Genomic DNA, 22,051 nt, shown 5'->3' on the forward strand with positions numbered 1-22,051 from the left:
CTCCATGTCTGAAGCAGAGGAGAGGCGGGTTCTAGAAGCCTCCCTTCTAGGGAAGGCACTTAGACAGCACATGTCACATATGCATTAGCTTTGGACGCCAAAGCTTCTCTTCCTCTGGAGCTTCACTGTTGCCCCTGCTTTTAACCTGCCCTCTACAGCTAGAGTAGACCTTTTCTTCTCCATTCCCCAGGGTGCTCCTTTTGACACTCTGGCATGACACAGGTCAGTGAGCTGTGAAGCGGGGCGTATCTCTGTTCTTGTCCAGGCCTCTTTTGTTTATCACAGTTGCTGTGAGCATTCAGTCACTCAGCAAAATTGACGGAACACCTACCTTGTGTCTGACCCCATGTTAGGCACGGGACACAAGTGAATGAGACATGGTTCCACACCTCTCCCCCAGTGAGAAAGTCTGAGTACAGGAGCAAGGTGAGAGTTCATAGGCTGTGCACAGCCCAAGCTGGGTGGGGGAAAAGGAGGCTTCCCAGGGAGAAGGTCAGAGGCTGGTTGGTCACTGAGGGGTCAGTGTGCGTGCCTGGCAAGGCCCAGTGTGTGATGAACAAACTAGACTCAGGTAATAGGACAGCAGCACTCAAGGCACCATAGGCACAGCTGAGAGCATGGGGAACTGAACAGGGCCAGCTTGGTGTACAACGCTGATGGGAGCCAGCTCAGGACTGGGACTCTAAAGCAGAGGGCATGAACTTCCAGAGCTGCTGGCTGTGTTCTGTATAGCCCTGTTATGAACGCATGTGTGGATTCTTCCTGAATGTCTTGCTCCAGGGCAGCCTGGGAGACAGCTCACCTCTGGCCCTGAAGAAATGGCATCTCTTTGGCACTGGGCTTGGTTTTGTGGACCTCCCTGGCACTTGACTTAACTTCCTGGACCTGCCTGAGGCTAGAAAGATATGCCAGCGGCCAGTAAGTCCATCCCTTGCCCCCAGGCAACTTGTTCCCAGTCCTTGGAAGTAGCTTTGGGGTAACTTCCCCACTCACCTAAGCCAAGGGCAGAACTGGGGTCCAGATGGGCTCAGGTGTGGCATCTTCAGGCCTAAGGATGTCATTAGGACACTGCTTGAGAGACTGTTCATAGTCTGCTACCTCCTTGGCTCTTTCTGGCTCTAATAAACAAGCATTATTTAGATTCCTCTCAAGGATCCTGGATCATAACTAAGGGAGCTATCGAGTCTCAGGAGGAGAAATGGTTTTCAAGGACCCCTGGTAGGAAGCATCAGGGCCAGGGTTTCAATCCTGTCTTTCTCCTGCATTGTCATACTCATTAAAAGAGGAGGAGGGGAATCAAGGCTCACTTGATAATTAACTGGCATCGACGCGGATCTTTACTTTTTATGAGACACTTGCCTGTGCATTATCTAACTTAATTCACTCAATCCCATGAGGTAGGTATTAGCCCTACTATACAGATGAGGAAACTGAGGCTTGCACAAGAAGTGACTCATCCAGGCCACATTTCTCACACTAGGGCCTAGGTAGGTGTTCCTGACTGCCATTCTCTGCATCTTCTCCAGCCTGGTGGGTCGTGCCCACCTGCCCCCACCACCAGAGGCTGGTAGTGGGGGTGGCAGAGGAAGCAGTGTGATCTATCCAGAGGCATGGCCTGCCCACCTGCTCTGTGTAACAGGCCTTTCCCATGTGTACGCAGCACTTCCTCTCCACATGCTGGGATCCTCTACCCTAGCTCTCTGTCATTGCCCCAGATACCTTTGCTTTAGAGCTCTCATCTCTGAGGACCATTATTGTATATCGTATATCTTATGGGCTGCCTTCTCTCTGGTGCAGCCACATTTAGGCTTCTTGACAGGCGACGTGTCATCTGCTGTGCTCACTGCTATTGCTCCAGTGGCTAGTATCAGCTCTTGGCAACTTCTAAGTGCTCCATGCTGTGGGTCTTATCTCCGTCCCTACTCACCTCCTCCAGGAAGCCACCTTTGTTTGTACATTCTTACTTCTCTATTCTCAGCTTCTCTTTGGGTGAACCTGACTGTTCCTTTCCTGGGCTGTTGAGCATCTGTCTTTGTGCACATCTCATTACAGCTTACTTTAAGTCTTTGTTCCAGGGGTTCCCCCAACCGTACTATCCCTCTCCTCTTTGCTTTCCAGATCTTGTCTTCATGCCCTGGAGATGCCCAGGGCCTCCTTGGAGCCTTCCCAACCACTCCCCTTCCTCTGCTGCCTCTTCTCCTGATGCACAGCCTCATCCCTGTGAAACTCTTGAAAAATAATGTACTTTTTGCTTCTTATTTATCTCCTTCCCACTCTGGTAGATGGTAGTATGTTAGCAGTGCCAGTATCACCTAACAAAAGCCAGATGTACCTTACACACATTTTTTTATTTCATCTCCCAAACAACCCTGTATGAGGAGATGGTTACCCTCTCCTGGGGTTGGGGACACATTTATAGATTAGAAAACTGAAGCTGAGAGAGGTTAGGTGACAGCCAGGCAGGGCAGAGATTGCCCAGGCCCTTCCTCAGATCTAGGAGGCAGAGGTTCAAACTCTTCATGCTCAGGCAAGTGTGAGAAGAAGCCTAAGAAACTGGTTTCATTGGTCCTGGGGTGTGGCCTCCCTGGTCACCAATATCAAATGTTGGGCAAGAAGTTTCTAACATACCTGCCACCACCCCCAGCCTGGGCTGGGTCCTGGGACTGAGGCTGTTTGGTCTCACTGCTGCAGGCATCTGGACTTGTGGAAGCACCTGGTGGGAGTTCACACTTCTTGCACTGCCAGTCTACACACACCTGTTCCTGAGAAATTTAAGGGAAGGTGTGGGGCAGAGTAAACAGCCCTCCTAAGCCAGGATGTCTTTTCCTAAAGTTTGCGAATAGATTGGCTTGTTTAGTGGGGACAAGTCCTCAGTGATGTGGCACTGTAGGAATAAGGAGAGATTTGGGGCCCAAATACTTTCCCTAAGACTTGGCTCCTATACTCCAACCATAAGCAAGTGGCTTTTGAGTTCTCCTCACCTGTTTCCTCCTCTGTGAAATGAGGTTCCAGTCCCTGCCTTGTCAGTGCTGTACTGTATGGCAGTGTATGCCATATTGACTTGGGGGAGGGATTGCTTTCTGAAAGGTAAGAAAATTACTCAGGGCCTTTTGGGCATCTCTCCTCCTGCTCCCTCCCCAAGTGGAGAAGCAGATGAGCTGTATACAACACATGGTGCCTGGGAACAGCTGTCTGAATTGGCTACTGAGAATCTTTTCTTCAGGGGACCAGTCAGCTTGCTCCAGGTCCTGTCTTGTCTCTATGAAAAAACAACAGACATTTGTAGGTGGAAGTCTCTCTTTCTTCCCAGGCAGGGAAATTTGTGTGTATGGGAGGCAGGAAAAGCTCCAGGATCTACAGTGACAGGGCTGGCATGGCTGGTGTGGCCTCCTGTCCTCTTGCGAGTAGCCCATGCTAACTTGGGCATCTAGGCCTTTGCTGCCTCTGGGCTTATGAATTTATTCAGCCATGGAGGAAACCTCCATGAGCTCCTTCTCTCCCCAGGCTCTGCAGAACGGTGAGCACCCAAATGAGTTAGGGTCCAGCCCTGGCACCCAGAAGACCCTGGCAGAGAGGGGAGATGATTGAGTGAACAGCCATGGGCTGTTAAATGGGCCTGGTGCTATGACAGAGTACAGAGAGAGTGTGAGTGTGCCCAGGGAGGCTCGGGTGGTGAAGGAGCAGACTGGAGCTGGGGCTTGGCTGGCTGCAGAGGCTCACACCTGAAAGTCAGGCTGGGTGTGAAGGTGGTGGCATCTGATTGCAGCATTGGCATCCACCAGCTTCTCCTGGACCCCTCCCAGTCACAAGCAAGGCACAAGAAGAGCTGACAGCTGGATGGCGAGGGCTGGCCGTGGCCTGGGGATGCCCAACTGAACCCTCACTTCCTGGCTGCTCAGGCGACTGGCCCAGAGCTTCTGCTACAGATTCCTGAACAATATGTCCCAAATATAATACTTAGCTAGGAGCCCTTGGAAAGGGGGGCCCTAGGGATCATAAAGTTTATCTTCCTTGCCCCCATGTTTAGATGGGATAGCCCAGAGAGGTGAAGTAACTTGGTCAAGTCAATGCAAGAGTTGTTGGCAGACAACTTGGACCAGAACTCTAAAGGAGTTGCTGCACTGCTCCTGACCCACTCCTCTGAAGGAAAACAGAGCGCTGGTTTCCCCTGTCTCTCCCAGGCTTCCTCAGCTTCATCGTGAAGACAAGAGAAAAGGAATGTGGGGGAACCTGTAGGAGAGGGGCAGACACGGGCCCGGAAGTTGGGCCTGAATTGAGTCTAACTCTGACCTTCCTTGGCTGAGTAGCCTTCGTCGTATATCACCATTAAATGGGGTGATGATGCCAAATTTAACAGGAGTTCAAGTGCTTTGGGGACCTGAAAACTTCATGGTCCTCTTGGACAGGGAGCTTCTTTTCCTCTTGCTCAGCAAACCTTACTGAGTGCCTGCTCTGGCCTTGGCCCTGGAAGGACACTGGGGACCCAAATGTGGATCAGACCCAGATCTGGACTTCAGCCAGTTTCCCATCTGATGTGAGAATCAACTTACAAAGGGGAAGTTAGTTCCTTCCATATGCTGGTCTCTCCTACTTTCATCTTTAGGCAGAAAATCTCCCTGGGGTAACAGGATGGCACCTGAATGATCCAGGCTTGCATTGTCCTTTGAGTTCTCCAGAGAAAGAAAGACCGCTTTTCAAAGGCTTCCTGGAACACATGATGCCCTCTCCAGGGTTTGAAGATGTGCTGCTTCATCTCACGGTCAGGAAATCATTAAATGGACAGAGCAGGGAGAGGCCTTCTAGGCAGGAAAGCAGTGACTCAATATCTTTGAGGCCCACTGAGGGCTTCCATTGGAATCTGGGGTTCAGCATCTATGGACGGGCCAGCTCCTGGGCTGGCTCTGTGGCAGGCCATGTAGGAACTGTGGGAGTGGAGCTGGCAGCCGCGCCCCCAGTACGTCTACCCAGGAGGTATTCTCAGTTGTTTTAATGGGGTTTGTCACCAATAAAGAATTTCTGTACTCCTCCACCAAGCCAGAGTTCTGTCCCCAACTGTAGTTGGCTATCCCAAAGCAGGGGTTCCTCAATAAGTGACTCCCTGTACACCTTGAATTAAGTTCTCCTCTATCCATTTGCCTCAGAGATCCACGAGATGTCTGATGCTTTCTGTTACCCTTATTTCCTGCCCAGTAGAGAGTAGTAGCGCCTACCTCTCTGCCGTACCCCAATCTTGCTGCACCTGAATCTTTGTACGGAGGCACTTAAAGTTGTGTTTCTCACATTTAATCACCTGGGGTCTTGTCAAAATGTCAGTTTGACTCAGGAGATCTGGCCATTTCTAACCAGCTCAAGGGTAATCAGACACCACAGTTCCCAAGCCATGCTTTGGGTAGCAAAGTGCTAGAGTACCTTTTATCTAGTCTGCTCCAGATACAGCAGGGACTCACCTTCCCATGACCCACCTCTATGGCCATGGCTTCTGTATCACTTCATCCTGCACAGCTCAGGAGGCAGAGCCTGCTGCTGATCAGACTTGAATCAGGGGTTCAGGCCCATGGTTGGGCCTCACTTCCCTCCCTCATGTACTTACCCAGGCCTCTCTTCACATCTAGGCCATGGTAAAAATTCATGAGGCTCTCAAAGATATCTGATTATGACTGTTTCTGTCCAGGCCCCACTGCTGGGCAGGTGTATCAGTCCCTGAACATGGCCTACCCCTGGACTTGCTGTGTCTCAGGATGAACCCTTTGCATGGAGCAGCTTCTGTGAGGAAAGGGGTGATGCTATGCGCTGGGGCAAGCATCCTGGGTTCCTACTTTCCATCTATTGCTTGGAAAAATTCGGGAGAGTCAGTGCCCCTCTTTGGGCTCCACTCTCCATGAGGGTATCCTGATGACCTTACAGAGCCTTTCATCTCCAGGAAATAGCCCCAGGGCAAGTGTGGAGGTGGGAAGGGCCTGTGATGGTAGAATTTTTATAAAACAGGGAAAGAGTAGTGCTAAACCCAACCTCTGCACTGGCTCTGGGGTCCAGCCTCTTATTTGCTTTTGTGACATATACTGTCAGCTTTACCCCAGTTGTATCTGTGGAATATTAGATGCTACTGACCTAGTGTGGGCATGTCCTAGCAGAGAGTCCTGTGTTCTTTCCTGGAGTCACACAGTGACTGGAACTAAGGGTCTGACACTCTGCTATACCAAGCCCCTCCCTCTAATCCATTAGACCAGGTAAAGGGGCCAGACTGGTGTGTCCCCTCTGAGGCCTGGCATTTCCTACCTGCCCCCTAAAACTCAAAGCAGTTGTTAGCTTTCAGCTGAGGAAAGGTATGTCCCTTTCCAAACTCTCCTGTGAGCTTGCTGTGGATTTTGAGGGAAAGCAGAGCTGTGAGTGTAAGCCTCTAAAACCCCCTTTCTCCAGCCCTAGCTTGTAGGTCAGGGTGAAAGGTCATGAGATCCTCAAGGACAAGATGGTGACTGAGGCGTGTATGCTGGGCCTTGCACAGTGGGTAGTAGGGAGCAATGTTTGGCAGCACAGCGTAGGCACCCAGTGAAGATATGCTAAGCAAAGGGGATCCACAGAGGAGGGGTGTGGGGTGGCCCCTGCTGTAGTCCAGCACTGGAAGGAGTGCACATGGATCAGGAGTTTCTCTCATGCTCCTCCCCAGCACTGCCTTCTGCAGGGACCAGGCTTCCTGGCTTCACTGCACATCAGCTGCTGGAGTCCAGGGCGTCATCCTGGGGGAACAGACACAGAGCCAATTAAATGAGTACATTTTGTTCTCACTTCCACGCTTGGCATTTGCTTGGTAGCAAACATAATTATAGCCCTCTGTGTCCTCCAAGCTACCTGAAGCTCTCTGTCCACTGGGTTCCTCAGGGATGCAAAGGGTCCCACCTTGCTCCTCTCTGGGTCCCAAGCTTTGAGCACTGAGATGAGGCCGAACAGATACATTTCTGCGAGTAGAAGGAGTTTGGGATTGGTAGGGTTGGAGGTGGGAGCAAGCGGCTCAATTCCTTGGAAAAGGGTGTAAGTCCTGGGGAAAAGCGGGGCACGGCAGGGGTTGGAGATGCTCAAAGTACACTTGGAGGAAAAAAAATTGCAAATTGGATGTTGAACCTCTGTCCTTGGCCTCACAGACACCGATAGCAAAAATTAAATATTTGTGCCAGATCCAGATAAAAGAGGAGGACAGGAGTTTGGACAGGATTTTGGAAGGAGTTTGGCAAAGAAGGGCAGAAGGACTAGAACTGGCTATTCTGGAAGCCTCCTGAAGGCCCAGCTCTTGGGCCAGCCTTTTAGATACTGCATTTGGTCTTCAAATGACCCAATGAGGGAGATACCATTTCCATTGTGTATATATAGAAACTGGGGCCCAGGAAAGCTTGTAAACAGCTGTGTTATAAAGTTGTTTGGTTTTAGGATGAGGATCTATTCAGGTGTGTCTGATTCTGCGGCTCTTGCCTCACATCTAGGAAGGCACCTGTGGGAGTGGGGTTAGCATTGGGGTCCTTGATGGAAGGGTGGCAGTAGCCTGATACCTCCCTGTGCTGCAGGAACTGGCTCCAGCATCCTCTCCGCTCTCCAGGACCTCTTCTCTGTCACCTGGCTGAACAGATCCAAAGTGGAAAAGCAGCTTCAGGTCATCTCGGTACTACAGTGGGTCCTGTCCTTCCTTGTTCTAGGTAAGTGGAGCTGAGGGTGGGATGGGGCAGTGAGGGGCTGGCAGGGCCATGTCCCCCACAGAGGTCAGAGCAGGAGCATCCTCTCCATAGCTTCTTCCTACTTCCCATCTTTTGGGCCCATGGGATGCAGGTAGCCCAGTGAATGAGTCAATGGGAAGTGGTGGTGTGGTCCCATTTTACAAATGGGAAACTTGAAGTTTCAGAGCAGTAGATCACTTACCCAAAATCACCTGAAGGTCTGTGACACCCCAGAGCCTGTGCCTTTCCCACAGTGCCGCTCTGCCCACAGACAAACTTTTTCTAGCAGGTGTGTTGGTTTACATTTCAGTGTTATGTTGCCAGGTTTGAGTCCAAACAAGCTCTGTGACCTTATACGGATTACTTGAGCTCTATGAACATTAGCTTCCTCCCTTTGAATATGAGAATGTGTCACCTGTTTCACATGGCTTTAGTGGATGAGAATTGAAAATAAAGAATGAGCACATGCATGGGGCTTGGGCCTCGAGAAAGGAAGTGTCCTGAGGCCCCAGCCCTCTCCCACCTGCACTGAACACAGCCGATACCTGCAGCCTTTGAAAACTGGCATATCAGTAGGAGGGTTACTGCTTTTGCAGTCTAGCAAGGGTCCTCCTGCCATGTAGGCTAGGGTCTGGACAGCACGGATTGTCTAGAAGGAGAGCAGGGCCCAGCTCTCCTGGCAGCCTCTCCTCCCTGCCCAGCCCTGGCTCCCCAGCACAGCAGGTCACTTCTCTAGCATGTCAGCTTAGACAGACTTGCTACAGGGCCTCAGCTGTGTTCTAGGGCCTGTGAACAAGGGCCTCTGGGGAACTCAACTCTTCAGGGCTGGCCAAGCTAGTGGAGATGATCAGGAGCTGGCGAGCAACTGTCCTTGCAGGGCAGAGGGATGAGACAAATGCCACTATTTGTCAGGCCCTTGACATGTCTATTCTCAAATTTCAAATCCCCACTTGAGAGGTGAGGAAGTAGAAATCACAGAGGTTCTGTGACCACCTGATTATGATGCAGCGGTGGGGTTTTGAGTGGAAGTCAGTGCACTCCTGAAAGAGCCCACCTTACCAGGGAGGCCAGAATTAGAGGGCCTGGCCTGAAACAGTCAGTCTTTCACCTTTAGGTCCAAGAGTGGTCTTTGAGGGAGTTCTTGAACCCCTAAAACTAGACGTAAAATCATATGCAAAACTGTGTGCCCATTTTTGTGGGAAGAAGGGCTATAGCAGTCTTTATATTCGTATAGGCACATATGGCTTCAGAAAGGATATTGGTTTGGGAAATAAATTAAACTCAATTTTAAAAATTAAACCCTTAGCTTGGTTTGGCCACCTATTAGAATCCTGGAGTAGAGAGCCCTGTGTTGCCCCTCCTCATTTGGATAGAAAACAGGGGCTTAGTTGGAACAGAGTCTGCTCGTAGTTGAGAAGAAAGTAGAGGGACCAGGTCAGGAACCTCGGGCTGGGGACATGGTGGTTCATGCTAATAATCCCAGCTCCTCTGGGTTTAAGAAGCAGGAGGATCACAATTTTGAGGCCAGCCTGGTCAACTTAGCAAAACCCTGTCTCAAAAATTTAAAAAATAAAAATAAGAAGGGCTTGGGTTATAGCTCAGAGATCCAAGTTCAGTATCTAGTCCTGAAAGGAACAACAACAAAAAAAAAGGATCCAGAGACTTCAGCCTCCTAGACCCCTGCCTAGTCTGCTACACCAAGCTTCCTTTGTCCCCACTTGCACACAGAAGCCACTACTGTCCCTGTCTTAGTGGGTCAGCACTTGGCTCTTGGGGCACTGAACAGCTTGTAGAATCCTAGCCCACACAGCATGCTATGGGGATTGTCCCCAAGCAGTGGGTTAACAATAGATCAGGCCCAACCACAGCCCAGAAACCTGCCCAGCCTGTCTTCTCAATCTCATGTAGGCGGGAGCTGGGCCTGGTTGGAAGGGCAGGTCTGTTACACTGCTGCTGATTACCACCCTGAGCAGCCCAGCCAGCCCTTCCCATTGTATCTCACGCCTCTGTCAGAGGCTCACCAGGTATTGTGAAGGCTACTGTGGCTCAGCTGGGTGTGTGTGTGTGTGTGTGTGTGTGTGTGTGTGTATGTGTGTATGTGTTTACCATTTTTGTGCCCTGGGTCTCCCAGGTATTCTGGTAAAGGCTGCAGACCTTCTAAGTGCTTTTAAATGTAATATACAATACATTGTGTTTCAAAGGAAACCAATGATGTTAGGCTATAATATGTACACATTAGAAAAACCCAGTTAAGCACATAGTAAAACATGTATTTTCTTTTTTATTGTCACAATGTTAGAAAAAAATCTAGCTGCAGGTTTAATAACTGCTGTGATTTTTAAGTGGCTATTAAAAGAAAGATTTTTTTAAGGTATCTGCAACTGCTCTGTGTTGTGAAAATGTCTTTGTTATCTGCTAGAGTCATGTCAACAGCCACTGCTATTACTTCTGTGGCTTGTTACATTTCTAAGTGAAGGAAATGCTAAATTTCCATAAGAGATAAGTGAAAATTTAGATATCACTTGTTGCCCCAACCAAGTCCACAGGCAGTGTGTGCCAGGTGGAGTGTTAAGTTCAAACATCATCTCATTTCGTCTTCCCAGCACTCTAGAAGGAAGCAGAGGGTGAGATCCAGAACCTGGCCAGTACATGGTAGGGCCAAATCTCTAGGTCTGTTTGGTCCGAGAGTCCTTATTCCTCAGGGCTCACCACTGCTTCCCCTGCCATCGAGAGTCCACAGACTGCCCTGTGCCAGGGGCTTGGGGCAGCAGAGTTTTCCAACCCTAGCTGCTTTGTGGGCCAACTGGACATGCAGGGAGAGGGTGATGTGTGAAGGTGGTCCCGAGACTTTCCCATGTGTAGCAAGCAGGGGCTTTCAAGCACATTGCTTATATCTCATGGGCCCCTGACGCTGGTCCCTACTGCAGCCCTACAATCTACAAAGGTGAAACAGGGAACAGGCCATTGTTGAGAGAAGGAGGCCAGGCTCTCAGAAAGGATCCCCTGGTGGGTTTAGTTCACTCTTGTGCTCAGTAAACCTGCTGAGTATTAGTAGCTGGGCCTGTAGAGATTGCATGATGTGGTTCTAGCCCTAAAGGACAAAGGGCTGTCTGCTGGAGGTAGTCTAATAGCAAAAATGCCCCATGGTAGAGTCAGGGGGTGGGGGCAGTGCTGACCACCTGCTGAGAAAGACCAGGGCGAGCATGCAGTCTCTGGACCCAGCTCAGTTCTTTTCTCTTTCCTCCAGGCTGCCTTAGCAGTGAGTCAGAATACCCTTCTCAGAGCAACCGGCCCTCCAAACAGCAGGCCTTGGGCTCAGGCCTCCTGGCCCATCTGCTCCTCAGGAGGGCTTGGGGTTTGCTGGCAGCTCACAACCTAGTTTGAACCATGCCCAGGCCTGCCTGGTGTATCACCAAGGATCTGCAGGAGCTTGGATCCCTGTAGAGTCTGGGGGTGACAGGGGACCCTTTGCTAGGCCTGCAGAAGGGGCCTGTGTGACTTTGTAAGCAGCCTTGGCGTAGTCATGGCTTTTTCCCCAGCTGCCTTCAGGACTCCACAGCCATTAATGGGAACTTGTGGGGTACAGATGCTTCCCCAAACTCAGCTGCCCTATCTGCGATGTCACAGTCCTAACTTGGCCTTGAGAAACCAGATGTCTGGTCACTCTGTTCATCACCCTTCCCAAGGTAGCTGTACTCTGTTTTAAGCCACCTTGGGGAGAGGCTGGCTCAGGAATCTAGAGTGGAGCTAGCTGGAGAATGGTAAGAGCCAGCCGTCTCTGGGGCTAGGGCTTTGAACCTGAGGTCCTAGTTTATTGCCACAGGACACACTAACTCCACCACTGCCAGGAGGGGAGGCTGAGGCCCACTGGAGCCCAGAGCCTGACCTGTGGCAATCTGGCTTCCCCAGGAGTGGCCTGCAGCGCCATCCTAATGTACACGTTCTGCACTGACTGCTGGCTCATTGCGGTGCTCTACTTCACCTGGCTGGCTTTCGACTGGGACACACCCAAGAAAGGTGAGTGGCTCTGGGGGGTTCTGTCAGTCATGGGTTATAAGATGGGAGGGACAAGGAGGGAAAGGAGGGTGGGAGGGGCAAGGGCTCAGGGTGGTGAGGTCACCCACCTCAGGGTTGCGCACTGGCTCTGTCTGGGCAGCCTTGTCCAAATGTCCTCCAGTCCTAGTTCCTCCTAACACTGTATTTTGTTCCCTGGAAGGTGGCAGGAGGTCACAATGGGTACGAAACTGGGCTGTGTGGCGCTACTTTCGAGATTACTTTCCCATCCAGGTAAAGACTTGTGTTGTTATTTTGGGAGGGTGAGAATGGATGGAATCTGAGTCCAGGCCTTATCCCTCCTGTGCACAGTGAACCCATGTGTGAATTGAACTGTGTGGGACCTCCCACTGTGAGCCATTCATAGTATCCCTTCCTTTCTGCAGAATGTGAAAGAACTTCAGATAACATAAAATCCCATAAACTGGGCAAAGGAAAAAAATCTAGACTTGAGGGAAACACTAATATTTCAGCCTTAAGGAGAAACAGTTGCTGCTTCAGTTCACATTCAGCTCTTAGCTTCCTGGCAGCCAAAGCAAAAGAGAAAGAAACATAGTTATTCATTGGCTTCTTATATTGGGAAAGGAAGAAACTTACTAGCTCTTTGGGAAATAACTTGTTCTAGCCTTTGGATCTGAAGATCATTCATTTACAGAGAGCCTGAGTGATGTAAGGAGCAGGTATAATAGTGTATATTATGGCCATTATATATAGATTAAAGATTATATAAGTCTTAATTAAAGATTATAAACTCAAAATTATAGTTGAGATGAACAACTATGGACTCTGTTCTGTGCCTCTCTCTTCCCGGGGCTGTCTGGCTCCTTGAGGTCAGGGCTCCCTTCCCTCCCTTGCCTGACCCCCACTTCTCTGCCTGCACATAATTTGAGGTCATTGTTGCTGGGAGGCTATTGCATCATAGGACCCAACCTTCTCTTCTTGGAAGTGAGGACATTGAGTTCCAAAGAGGACTCTCTTGCACTGTAGCCTTATCCTCAGGAAGCTTCCTGGAGGTTTGTAGCCATCTCCACCCAGAACAGGATGAGCTGATGACCACTGATCAGACCTAGGACAGGCAGGTGTCCTTCCTCACCTGATCTCCATCTTCCCAAAAGAACCCAAACAAGCCCCATCTCCTTATCACATCTCCATTCCAAGAAGTCAGCTGCAAGTTGGAACTGCAGGACATGTGCATGCCAGGAACCACTGAGCTGCAGCCTGAAGCCTGTGCTGGATTCTGCCCCCTGCTCCTTGGAGTCTCAGGATCCCCACTGTTGAGAGAGAAATTGGTCTTGTTGATTAATGTCTGGACTGTAGGGTTGTGTGTGATGCTCCTCTCACACCCCTTTGTCCTGGTCTCCTGCCACCCACTGATTGTGTAATGAGGATCTGTAATCTCTGCCTGTACCTACACACCCCTCCTTACTCTCTTCTTTGTGAGCTCTGTGCTCTTTGCCACTAGGGCATCTTAGCTATCCCAGAGGGCATCACTTTTCCTGGCAGTCGTGAGGCTCAGTGGTCAGCAGCAGCCACCAGGACTACTAGCTACCTAGGAGAAGAGTAGTCAGTGCCCTGTGTCACCTCCTTTGGAGAGGAGACTAGGAAAGATTCTGAGCTTAGACTCATCTCTCTGACCAACCACCTCATTTCACAGATCGGCAGACTGAGGCTGAGAGAGGATGGACTATATCAAGGTCACAAAGCAAGTCCATAGCAGACCTGGTGTGGGAGCCAGAGCTGCCTTCCCCGGGGCCATGTTCTTTTTTCAGTACCAGGGATCAAACTCAGGACCTTGTGTTTGCAAGGCAGGCATGGCACCATTGAGCTAAGTCCCTGGTCCCCCGGGGCCATGTTCTTGCTGCCCTGTTTCTCTGCCACAGTGCCCTGTCTGGGTGAGTCTCACTCATCCCTTGCCTGAATGTTTTCCTCTGTGTGGGGCTGGCATAGGACAAGTGCTTCTGAGCACCTTTCCTGGTCTAGAAGGCATAGGGTGAAGAGTACCCTGCCAGGAATGTGTCCCAGGCTCATGTTGGCCAGTAGACTTGGCATGGGCACCCTGTTTGCCTGGTTCTTTGCCATGGGAAACAGTCAGGGGACATAAAAGCCTTCAGCAGCAGTGTCCTTTTTCTTCCTCTCCAGAGTTGACATTCAGTCTGGTTCTGGGGGGAAGGGAATGTGATATGAAGGTGGATCAAAGCTGTATTGAGTGCCTCCATTCTTCTGGGTACTACAGTAAAGGCCATTAACCAGCACAATGCCCAGAAACTTCATTTAACCTCATATCCCATCTGAAAAAGGCTTGGGGAAAGAGGAAATGATTTACGGATCACCATCACAGTGGAAAAGTGTGGCTTTGTGCAGCAGGGTGACCATGTCCAGGTGTGGAGAGGATTTTCCATGACCTCCTCAGGGGAAGCAGCAGCTTCTTTCTCTAGGTCCTGTCTCCACTTTGCCATCCAAGGAATCCAGGCTCTTCAGGGCTCCACCACCCATTCTGTGCCTCGGGCTCCAGTTTGTCAGGGCAGGCCCCAGGCTTGGCCAGCAGCTCAGGAGCAAGTTTTCAGCCTGGACCTGGCTGCCTCTGCTCAGTGCTTCCTCAGTGCCTGCCTTTTCTGTGGAAATCCTCCCAAGTGCTTTGAATTATGGCTTTCCTGAGAGCCAGCTAGGTGGGCAGAACCCTGGCATAGCTGTTTTTTAGAGCTCTGGTGAACTTAGACTCCATTCAGACCACCCCCCACTACCAGCTCTCCATGAATTAGCCTGGTGCTGCTCCCCAGTTCTTGGTGAGCAGCTGGGAGCTGGGTGAGTTTTCAATCAACTTTAATCTGCTTGCCAAAGGTGGAGTGGGAGAGAGAGTGCCAATGTCACATACAACAAGGGTGACATTAGGGAATCTTGCCCATGTGTGGGCAGCTCCAGAACTTGGAATGGTGACAGCCACTCCTGTTCTATCCCCTTCAGGCCCTGTAACCTGAAGATTAGATTTTCTATTCTCTGAGGCCATCATCAGCACCCCTAGCACTTAAATTGAGCTCAAGGACCCTCAGCCAAGAGGTCCCCAAATCTGGAGTCATGGAAAATTTGGGCTTTCAGTGCTGTGCCCAGAGCTGGGGACTCTGCTTCCAGGTGGCATGAGTGCAGGAAAGGGACACTGTTAAGCATTCAGGTGGGAATGTTAATGGCGTCGCCTCCCTGGAGGAAGGGCAGCCAAAAAGACCAACATGTTTATACCCTTTGACTCAGGAATTCTATTTCTGGAAGTTTATCTCATGAAAACCATCAGATATGTGGACAGAGATAAGGTATTTATTGATGTATTATTTCTATGAGGGTAAACTGGACAATCAAAATGTCCATCAATCAGAAATTGAGTCATTGCTATGATGTGTAACATAGCTGTGCCATAGAATAATGTAGCCCTGAGCAGACATGTAGCTGGGGATTCTAGTAAGGATAAATAATAAGGATGTGTTTGGTAGAAAATGATACAAAATGGTGGCAATTCTATAGCATTTTTGCATTTTTTGCATTTTTTGACAAAGGCCATGTGTATAGTTAAGGAGGAAAAAGACCTGGTATGTCACAGTGACTTATCTGATGGAGGTGTAGCAGATGCTTTTGATTTTCTTTCCTAAAATTAAAAAATTCTGAGCATTTGTTATTTTTCTAATCAGAAAAAGGCAGTATTTTAGGAACAAAACACCCTTACTCTCTGCCTCTCAGCACCCTCTGCCCTCATCACGTGCCTTGTGATGGGGAGTAGGTGCCTCAGGCTCAGTGCCTGGCTGCTCGGGGTTTAAGGACACTTTGCACTATGACACCCTCTGCACCCCCCACTTCAGGGCAGGTATTGAGCCCTGAGGGAGCCAGTTATGCCTTGGAACATCCCAGGACAGCTTTGCAGATAGACCACAGGTCAGACCATGGGCTGTTACAGCGTACAGCTCTGCCCCTCTCCCCTCCCCTGTCCCCCGGGGCTGGCTCGCACAAGGGCTGACATCTGCCCTGTCCTGTCTTTCCTGCCCCTGAATGTGAGCTGGGCCTGGCTGCCTGGCAGGAAGTTTCCATTTAGGCCGTCTGCACTGGCACTTGCCTGGGCCAAAGGAGTAGGAGGCAGGCTGCACGGTTCCTTGTGATTCCTTCCATGAGCTCATGAGTGGAGGCCAAATGATCCCTACCTCCAAGGAACTCCTTGTTTGGGGAGATTGACAGTAGAAACAGCACCTACAGCCAAGACCTAATGTGCCAAACTAAGGATCTTTGACTTTACCCTGATGGAGGCTGGATACCTCTCTTTAGTTGAGGATGATGAGTTGGACTTGGGTTTTAGAGTAATCACTGTGGCTGTGGTGAGGAAGATGGGCCCAGAGGGTGGGAGGCAGGAGTCTGGGTGAATGTGAATAAGTAGATCAGGTGTATGTTTGGCTGGAAACAAGGGGAATGAGGGAGAAAGGCTCCCCTTTCCCAGAGACTCAATTCAAATGGTAGCTGCCAGTTGCTGGCACTGTGGCGCCAATGATGACAGTCGAAAGTCAGTAGGGAGAGTCTCTGCAGTCCTTTGGGCCCACAGAGTCCCAAGGGAAATGGGGCAGCCACGTTTTAGGCATGCTGCCTCTGATCCAAGGCTTTCTTTGCAGCTGGTAAAGACATACAACCTGCCAACCACCAGGAACTATATCTTTGGCTACCACCCCCATGGCATCATGGGCCTGGGTGCCTTCTGCAACTTCAGCACGGAGGCTACTGACGTGAGCAAGAAGTTCCCTGGTATACGGCCCTACCTGGCCACGCTGGCTGGCAACTTCCGGATGCCTGTACTGCGAGAATACCTGATGTCAGGAGGTGAAGTCCACTTCTGTCTGCCCTCTGGACTGTGCTGTCATGGAGCCTCCCCATTGAGCAGGGCAGCACAGGGAACTAACATGCCATTCCCTGTGCTGGTCATATGCAGGGAGATGCCAAAGGCGCAGGGTCAGGGCTGAGCAGGAGGGCGGTTCCCATTGTCTTCAGGATTCAGCTTACATAACAGCTCCCCTGAGAGGCATTCTCTTGACCCCCTTTTCTGGGCACCCTAGCCCTCGCACTGCCCATTGTATGCCCTCAGCATTGTAGAGGGCACTGTCATTGTCCAGTGCCCATTGACTCACTGGGATCCCCAGCACCACCAACCTGACAAGAGTTAGGACCCCAGGGAATGTTTGCTGAATAAATGAGTTCCCCAGTCAGCCTCATTTCACTACCCCCATTTTCCAGATAGGAGAGCTGAGGCTCGCAGAAATGAATCGTTTTTATAGGGTCATACAGCTTCTAAGTGGGTGGGTTGGCTCTGGGACCCATATACAGAGTTTTCTGTTTTATGCTTGACTGAGTGCAAGGGGTAGGCATGCATCCATGAGAATTCCTGACTGCCTGTCCTTCCCCTTCCCCCAGGCATCTGCCCTGTCAACCGGGACACCATAGACTACTTGCTGTCAAAGAATGGGAGTGGCAATGCCATCATCATCGTGGTGGGGGGTGCGGCTGAGTCCCTGAGCTCCATGCCTGGCAAAAACGCCGTTACCTTGAAGAACCGCAAAGGCTTTGTGAAGCTGGCCCTGCGCCACGGGTAATGCTCCCTTGTTCCCCAGTACATACCACTTCAGTGATCTCCTCAGCCCAGGGCAAAGGCCCTGGGTCCCTGGAGGCAGGGCTCGAACCCCAGGAAGGCAGAGAAGGGGAGGATGTCGGAGCCCAGACTGCACACTGTACCCCGAGTTTGCCCAAGGGTAGACAGGTGTCTGAGTAGAGAAAAGATGTGGCCTGTGGTCTCTGGGCCCTTACAGGTACACTAAGAAGCCTGGCTCACATGCAGGACCACCTGGGGCCAAAATGCACCATGCTGCTAAGGAAGCAGGAGGCCAGGAGGAGGATGGAGTGGCTGGGAGCAAGGGGAAAGGGTTGTTGGAGGGGTGACCCTGAGGGCAAGCAGGGAGGGGCTGGACAGCTAGTGTCTCTGTGACCCTTTCTGGAAAACTAGAGGCAGATTCTGTGTTGTCATCTGTCCAGTATATTTAGTATGATAAAGTCACTGCTTCTACTGTCCTCTGATTCCCTTGCCACCCAGCAGGTAAGGAGACTGAAGGTCTCCATTTCCCACTGAAGAAGACTGAGGCTAAGTCAGGGATACACTGTGAGGTGAAGAACCAAACACCTTAAGGTCGACTGCTTTCCTCCCAGATATGGGCTCTGAGCAGCTTCTAGGAGTGACAGCCCAACAGTGGAGCATAGGGCAGAGTGGGAGGTGTGGCCTGCAGTTACACACAAGATAGGGAGATACTAGGCCATGCTATCGGACTGGACATATCCTGGAGTGTGCCTTGGAGACAGCAATCCCCCTCTGTGTCCCCTCAGGACCGTACTCAGGTTTCGCTAGAGGCTGTTCTCTAGAGTCCAGCCATGAGCCAGCCCTTGAACCAGTCAAATCCGACCCAGTCCCTGTTTCAGGGAAGTAGGAGGGCCACAGTACGCCAAGGCTGTGACATGGGGCTGACTGCAGGGCCGAGTGAAATCTGGGGCAGGGAGGCCTTCCCAGGGGAAGCGGGGTCTACGTGCAGGATGAGACCAAACATAGCCTCCCAGCGCAGGTGCTTCCCAGGCACAAGCAGGAGGCAGGGGCCCATCAGACTCTGGCTGTGAGGGGACATGTGGTTCTGGTCTGCCCCCAGGGATAGGGGCAGCTTGGCTGGTACCAGGACCTCGAGGGCTGACAGTGGGAACTGAAGCCAGTGATTGGGGAATGACAGACGCTGGCCTCTCCCTTCCAGAGCTGACCTGGTTCCCATCTACTCCTTTGGGGAGAATGAGGTGTACAAGCAGGTGATCTTCGAGGAGGGATCCTGGGGCCGATGGGTCCAGAAGAAGTTCCAGAAGTACATTGGCTTTGCCCCATGCATCTTCCACGGCCGGGGCCTCTTCTCCTCTGACACCTGGGGGCTGGTGCCCTACTCCAAGCCCATCACCACTGTCGGTGAGTCCCCAGCCTGCACAAGGGCTGTCCTAAGTATGTCAGGGTGAGGCCTTGGATGTACTGGGTGCTGGTGGGAGGGCTCATTGGGGTGCTGGGAGATAGGTGGGAAAACAAGACCCACAGGAGCCAGGAGGTCTGTTGGGGAACAGTTACGGCAAAGACCACCAAGGCTGTGATTGGGGTGTCCAGGTGCTCTTGTGGGTCACAGTGGACCCCACTGAGGAAGTGATTCTGGCATTGTTCACTGTAGGAATTATCCAGCAAAAGAAGAGAGGAGAAGAGCTTCTGTCAGAAATGATAACCTAAGTGAAATTGCAGAAACAAGATAATGTAGATTTTTGAGGAACAGAAGGAAAATAATACAGTTGGAGCATAAACCTACACTTGGGCCTCAGCTGTGTTGTTTTGCATGTATTTGGGACGATTCAGAGGACTGCAGAGAATGACTTATCATGGGTGTGTGCCTGTGCATGTTCGCATGGTATGTGTTAAAGGTCACAAGCCAGAGATCCCACAGGAGTATGTGGCCCTGGGCAGTGGATTTAAAGGGCCAAAGCTCACGCACATACTTTGTGTTATCAGAGACAGGTGACTGCTTTGTACTTTAGAGACAAAGGAAGCAGCAAGGCAACAAGAGCACTTCCCTGTAGCCCGCCCGCCGCCCAGTCTCAGGGCCCTCCTGCCCCAGGTGCAAGCTGTGAGAAGCCAGCCCACTTACTCCTCCTCTGAGCTTTTGCCACCCAGCTGCCACTTGTGGGGGACCTAGACCCAGCAGTGAACGAGAATGAATGACAAAGAGACACAGAGTCAGCTTAACATGCAGGCAGCCACTGGGCTCATGCCTCAGTAGGCAAAGGCTCATCTGGCTCATCTGACCTTTATTCACCCAAAGAGGGGTACAAGCGATCAAAGTAACACAAACAAGATGCATCTGCTCTTCAATGTCCATTGGTACCTATTCTGGTACACAACTTAACCTCAGCTGTCTTAACTTTTCCCCAGCACCTGCACTATACCATCATCCCTGAGTGTAGCCTTTCTCCTTTGTGCTCACAGAGGAGGCCAATTAGGCTTCAGTTCTCCTCTGGTCATCCACACTGCACAGGTGTAGCTGGAGAGGACAGTGGGGTCTTGCGGGCAGTGCCATTTTGAGAATGCGTAGTTTCCAAAGGCTGTTTGGTAGAACAGGTTCGGGTTTGCATCTTAAAGTGAATTCTGAGAGCAAGTCTTGATGGCACAGGCCTGTAATCACAGCACTCAGAGAAGCTGAGGCAGGAGGATCACCAGATTGCAACTTGAAGCCCAGCCTGAGCAACTCAGTGAGACTCTCAAAATAAAAAATAAAAGCCAGCATGGTGGTGCACACTTGTAACCTCAGCACTTGGGAGGCTGAGGCAGGAGGATCACCACAAGTTCAAGGCCAGCCTGGGCTACATAGTGAGTTGAAGGCCATCCTGAATTACATGGTGAGACCCTGTCTCAAAAAAACAAAAAGTAAAAAATGTCTGGGAACGAAGCTCAGTGTGAAGGCCCCAGGCTCAATCCTCAATACTGACAAATAAATAATAAAAATAAATAAGTGACATCAAGAGCTGCTGGGTAGAAAATATGTTAGAATGGGCAAAATGGAAACCCTAAGATCAGACTATAGGCTTTTGTGGAAGCCAGCGACATGGCCTGAGGGCAAATAATGGCACTGGAAGAGATTTGGGAGAAATCTCAGCATAGGCAGAGCTTAGAGTTTTGGAGATGGTGCAGGGCAAGAAACTTAAACAGTGCACACGTTTTAGGAGTGTTGGTCGCCTTTCCCCTTTCCTGCCCTTATCACACCCATCTGGGCACATTGTATTCTTCACAGAATCCTTACAAAAGCCCTCTGAGGTGACAGGTGAGGACTCCGAGGCTAAAAGAGGCACAGTGGCTTGTCTAGAGCAGGGCAAAAGCGGACACTTAGTCCCATGAGTTTCACAGGGATGTCTAGTAGAGTGCAGAGGGTCAGTTTCATCTGCTGCTGAGAGGCTTTGTGGCCTTGGGCAGGTTCCTTCCCGTGTTCCTAGCATTCAATCTTCTCACCTCTAAGAGGGAAGAGTCTGGGATGAAGCACACTTCCTGGAACACAGTTGGCACAAAGTCACCACCATCGGCATCATGGTGTTGCTCGGGAAGGGGACGCTTCCTGCTGTTGACTAACCAGATGCGTCTGTCCCTCCCTGCAGTGGGCGAGCCCATCACCATCCCCAAGGTGGAGCAGCCATCTCAGCAGGACATTGATCTATACCATGCCATGTACATGGATGCCCTGGTAAAGCTCTTTGACAAGCACAAGACCAAGTTTGGCCTCCCGGAGACTGAAGTCCTGGAGGTGAACTGATCCAATCCTTGGAAGGAACCAATCGAAAAGTGTTTTCTACCGAGTTCTCAAGTGCTTTTTGTTCTGTAAATTTGGAAGCGTCATGGGTGTCTGTGGGTTATTTAAAAGAAATTATAATTTGTTAAACCATTACAATGTTAGTTGTTTTTTAAGAAGGAAAAAGTCAATATTTTAAGCTCCTTTACTTCCAGTGTGTCTTTTTCTAGGTGGTGGCTAACACATCTTGGGCCTTAATGGTTTCTCATTCAAACCCCTGGTTCCCTTCCTGAAATGACAGAGAAAACTCGGTTCTGGTTAATCGGGGAAGGATGGTCATTAGTGATTCAGGCCAGTTAGGTGGTTCATTCTTTGCTCCCAGGCATGAGGGGCAGAAGCCACTTCTAACACAAACACCTCTATTGCCCACCACCCCATGCTTACCTGAAAGACTTGGTCCCTGTTGCCCAGGGGAAGACACAGAGGCCACAGTTGTCCCCACTTCGGAAGGGCAGTGGTGAGTATCTGGAACGTTCCAGCTGAGTCTCCTTTCTACTTGCTGACCCGACCCCTACTCTGTCAAATCTGAGCCTGGACCAGCTGCCAGTGATAATGTGCTGAGGACAGGGCTGTCCCAGAGGCACCATCTCTGGGATTCTCCAGAATGTAAGAGAGTAACTGGCTTTGCTCAGGAAGCAGATGGCATGGACTCTGCACAGACTCAGCCTTGTCCTGGAGTATGTCCTTCCCAGTGGCCTGGGTTTGACCGAGCCACATCCCTAGCCTGGGGTAAGGGAAGAGTCCATCTTCTGTTCACAGAAGGGCCTGGCCTTCTGCACAGCACACTGGGTCCAGGACAGAAGGCCCTGAACCCAAGCCTCACATATTTGTGCCTTTCTGAGGAGCTTGGAGCCAAACAGGCAACCCAGCCCCTCCTCTGTGTGT

General features: G+C 50.8%; 1 protein-coding gene across 1 annotated transcript in view; it reads left to right on the forward strand.

Annotated features, from left to right (window-relative positions):
- Positions 1 to 21,581, forward strand: part of Dgat2 (diacylglycerol O-acyltransferase 2) — a 28,652-nt gene extending 7,071 nt beyond the window's left edge. Inside the window, exons 2-8 of the mRNA XM_010612024.3 lie at positions 7,554 to 7,682; positions 11,610 to 11,717; positions 11,917 to 11,987; positions 16,391 to 16,595; positions 17,184 to 17,358; positions 18,557 to 18,759; positions 20,976 to 21,581. Of these exons, the coding sequence (XP_010610326.1) occupies positions 7,554 to 7,682; positions 11,610 to 11,717; positions 11,917 to 11,987; positions 16,391 to 16,595; positions 17,184 to 17,358; positions 18,557 to 18,759; positions 20,976 to 21,130 (1,046 nt within the window). The 3' untranslated portion in view covers positions 21,131 to 21,581. The remainder of the gene's footprint in view (positions 1 to 7,553; positions 7,683 to 11,609; positions 11,718 to 11,916; positions 11,988 to 16,390; positions 16,596 to 17,183; positions 17,359 to 18,556; positions 18,760 to 20,975) is intronic.
- The last annotated feature ends 470 nt before the right edge of the window (positions 21,582 to 22,051 follow it).

This window comes from Fukomys damarensis, unplaced genomic scaffold, assembly GCF_012274545.1.
Source record: "Fukomys damarensis isolate Sample0158 unplaced genomic scaffold, DMR_v1.0_HiC HiC_scaffold_16, whole genome shotgun sequence".
Taxonomy (NCBI): Eukaryota; Metazoa; Chordata; class Mammalia; order Rodentia; family Bathyergidae; genus Fukomys; species Fukomys damarensis.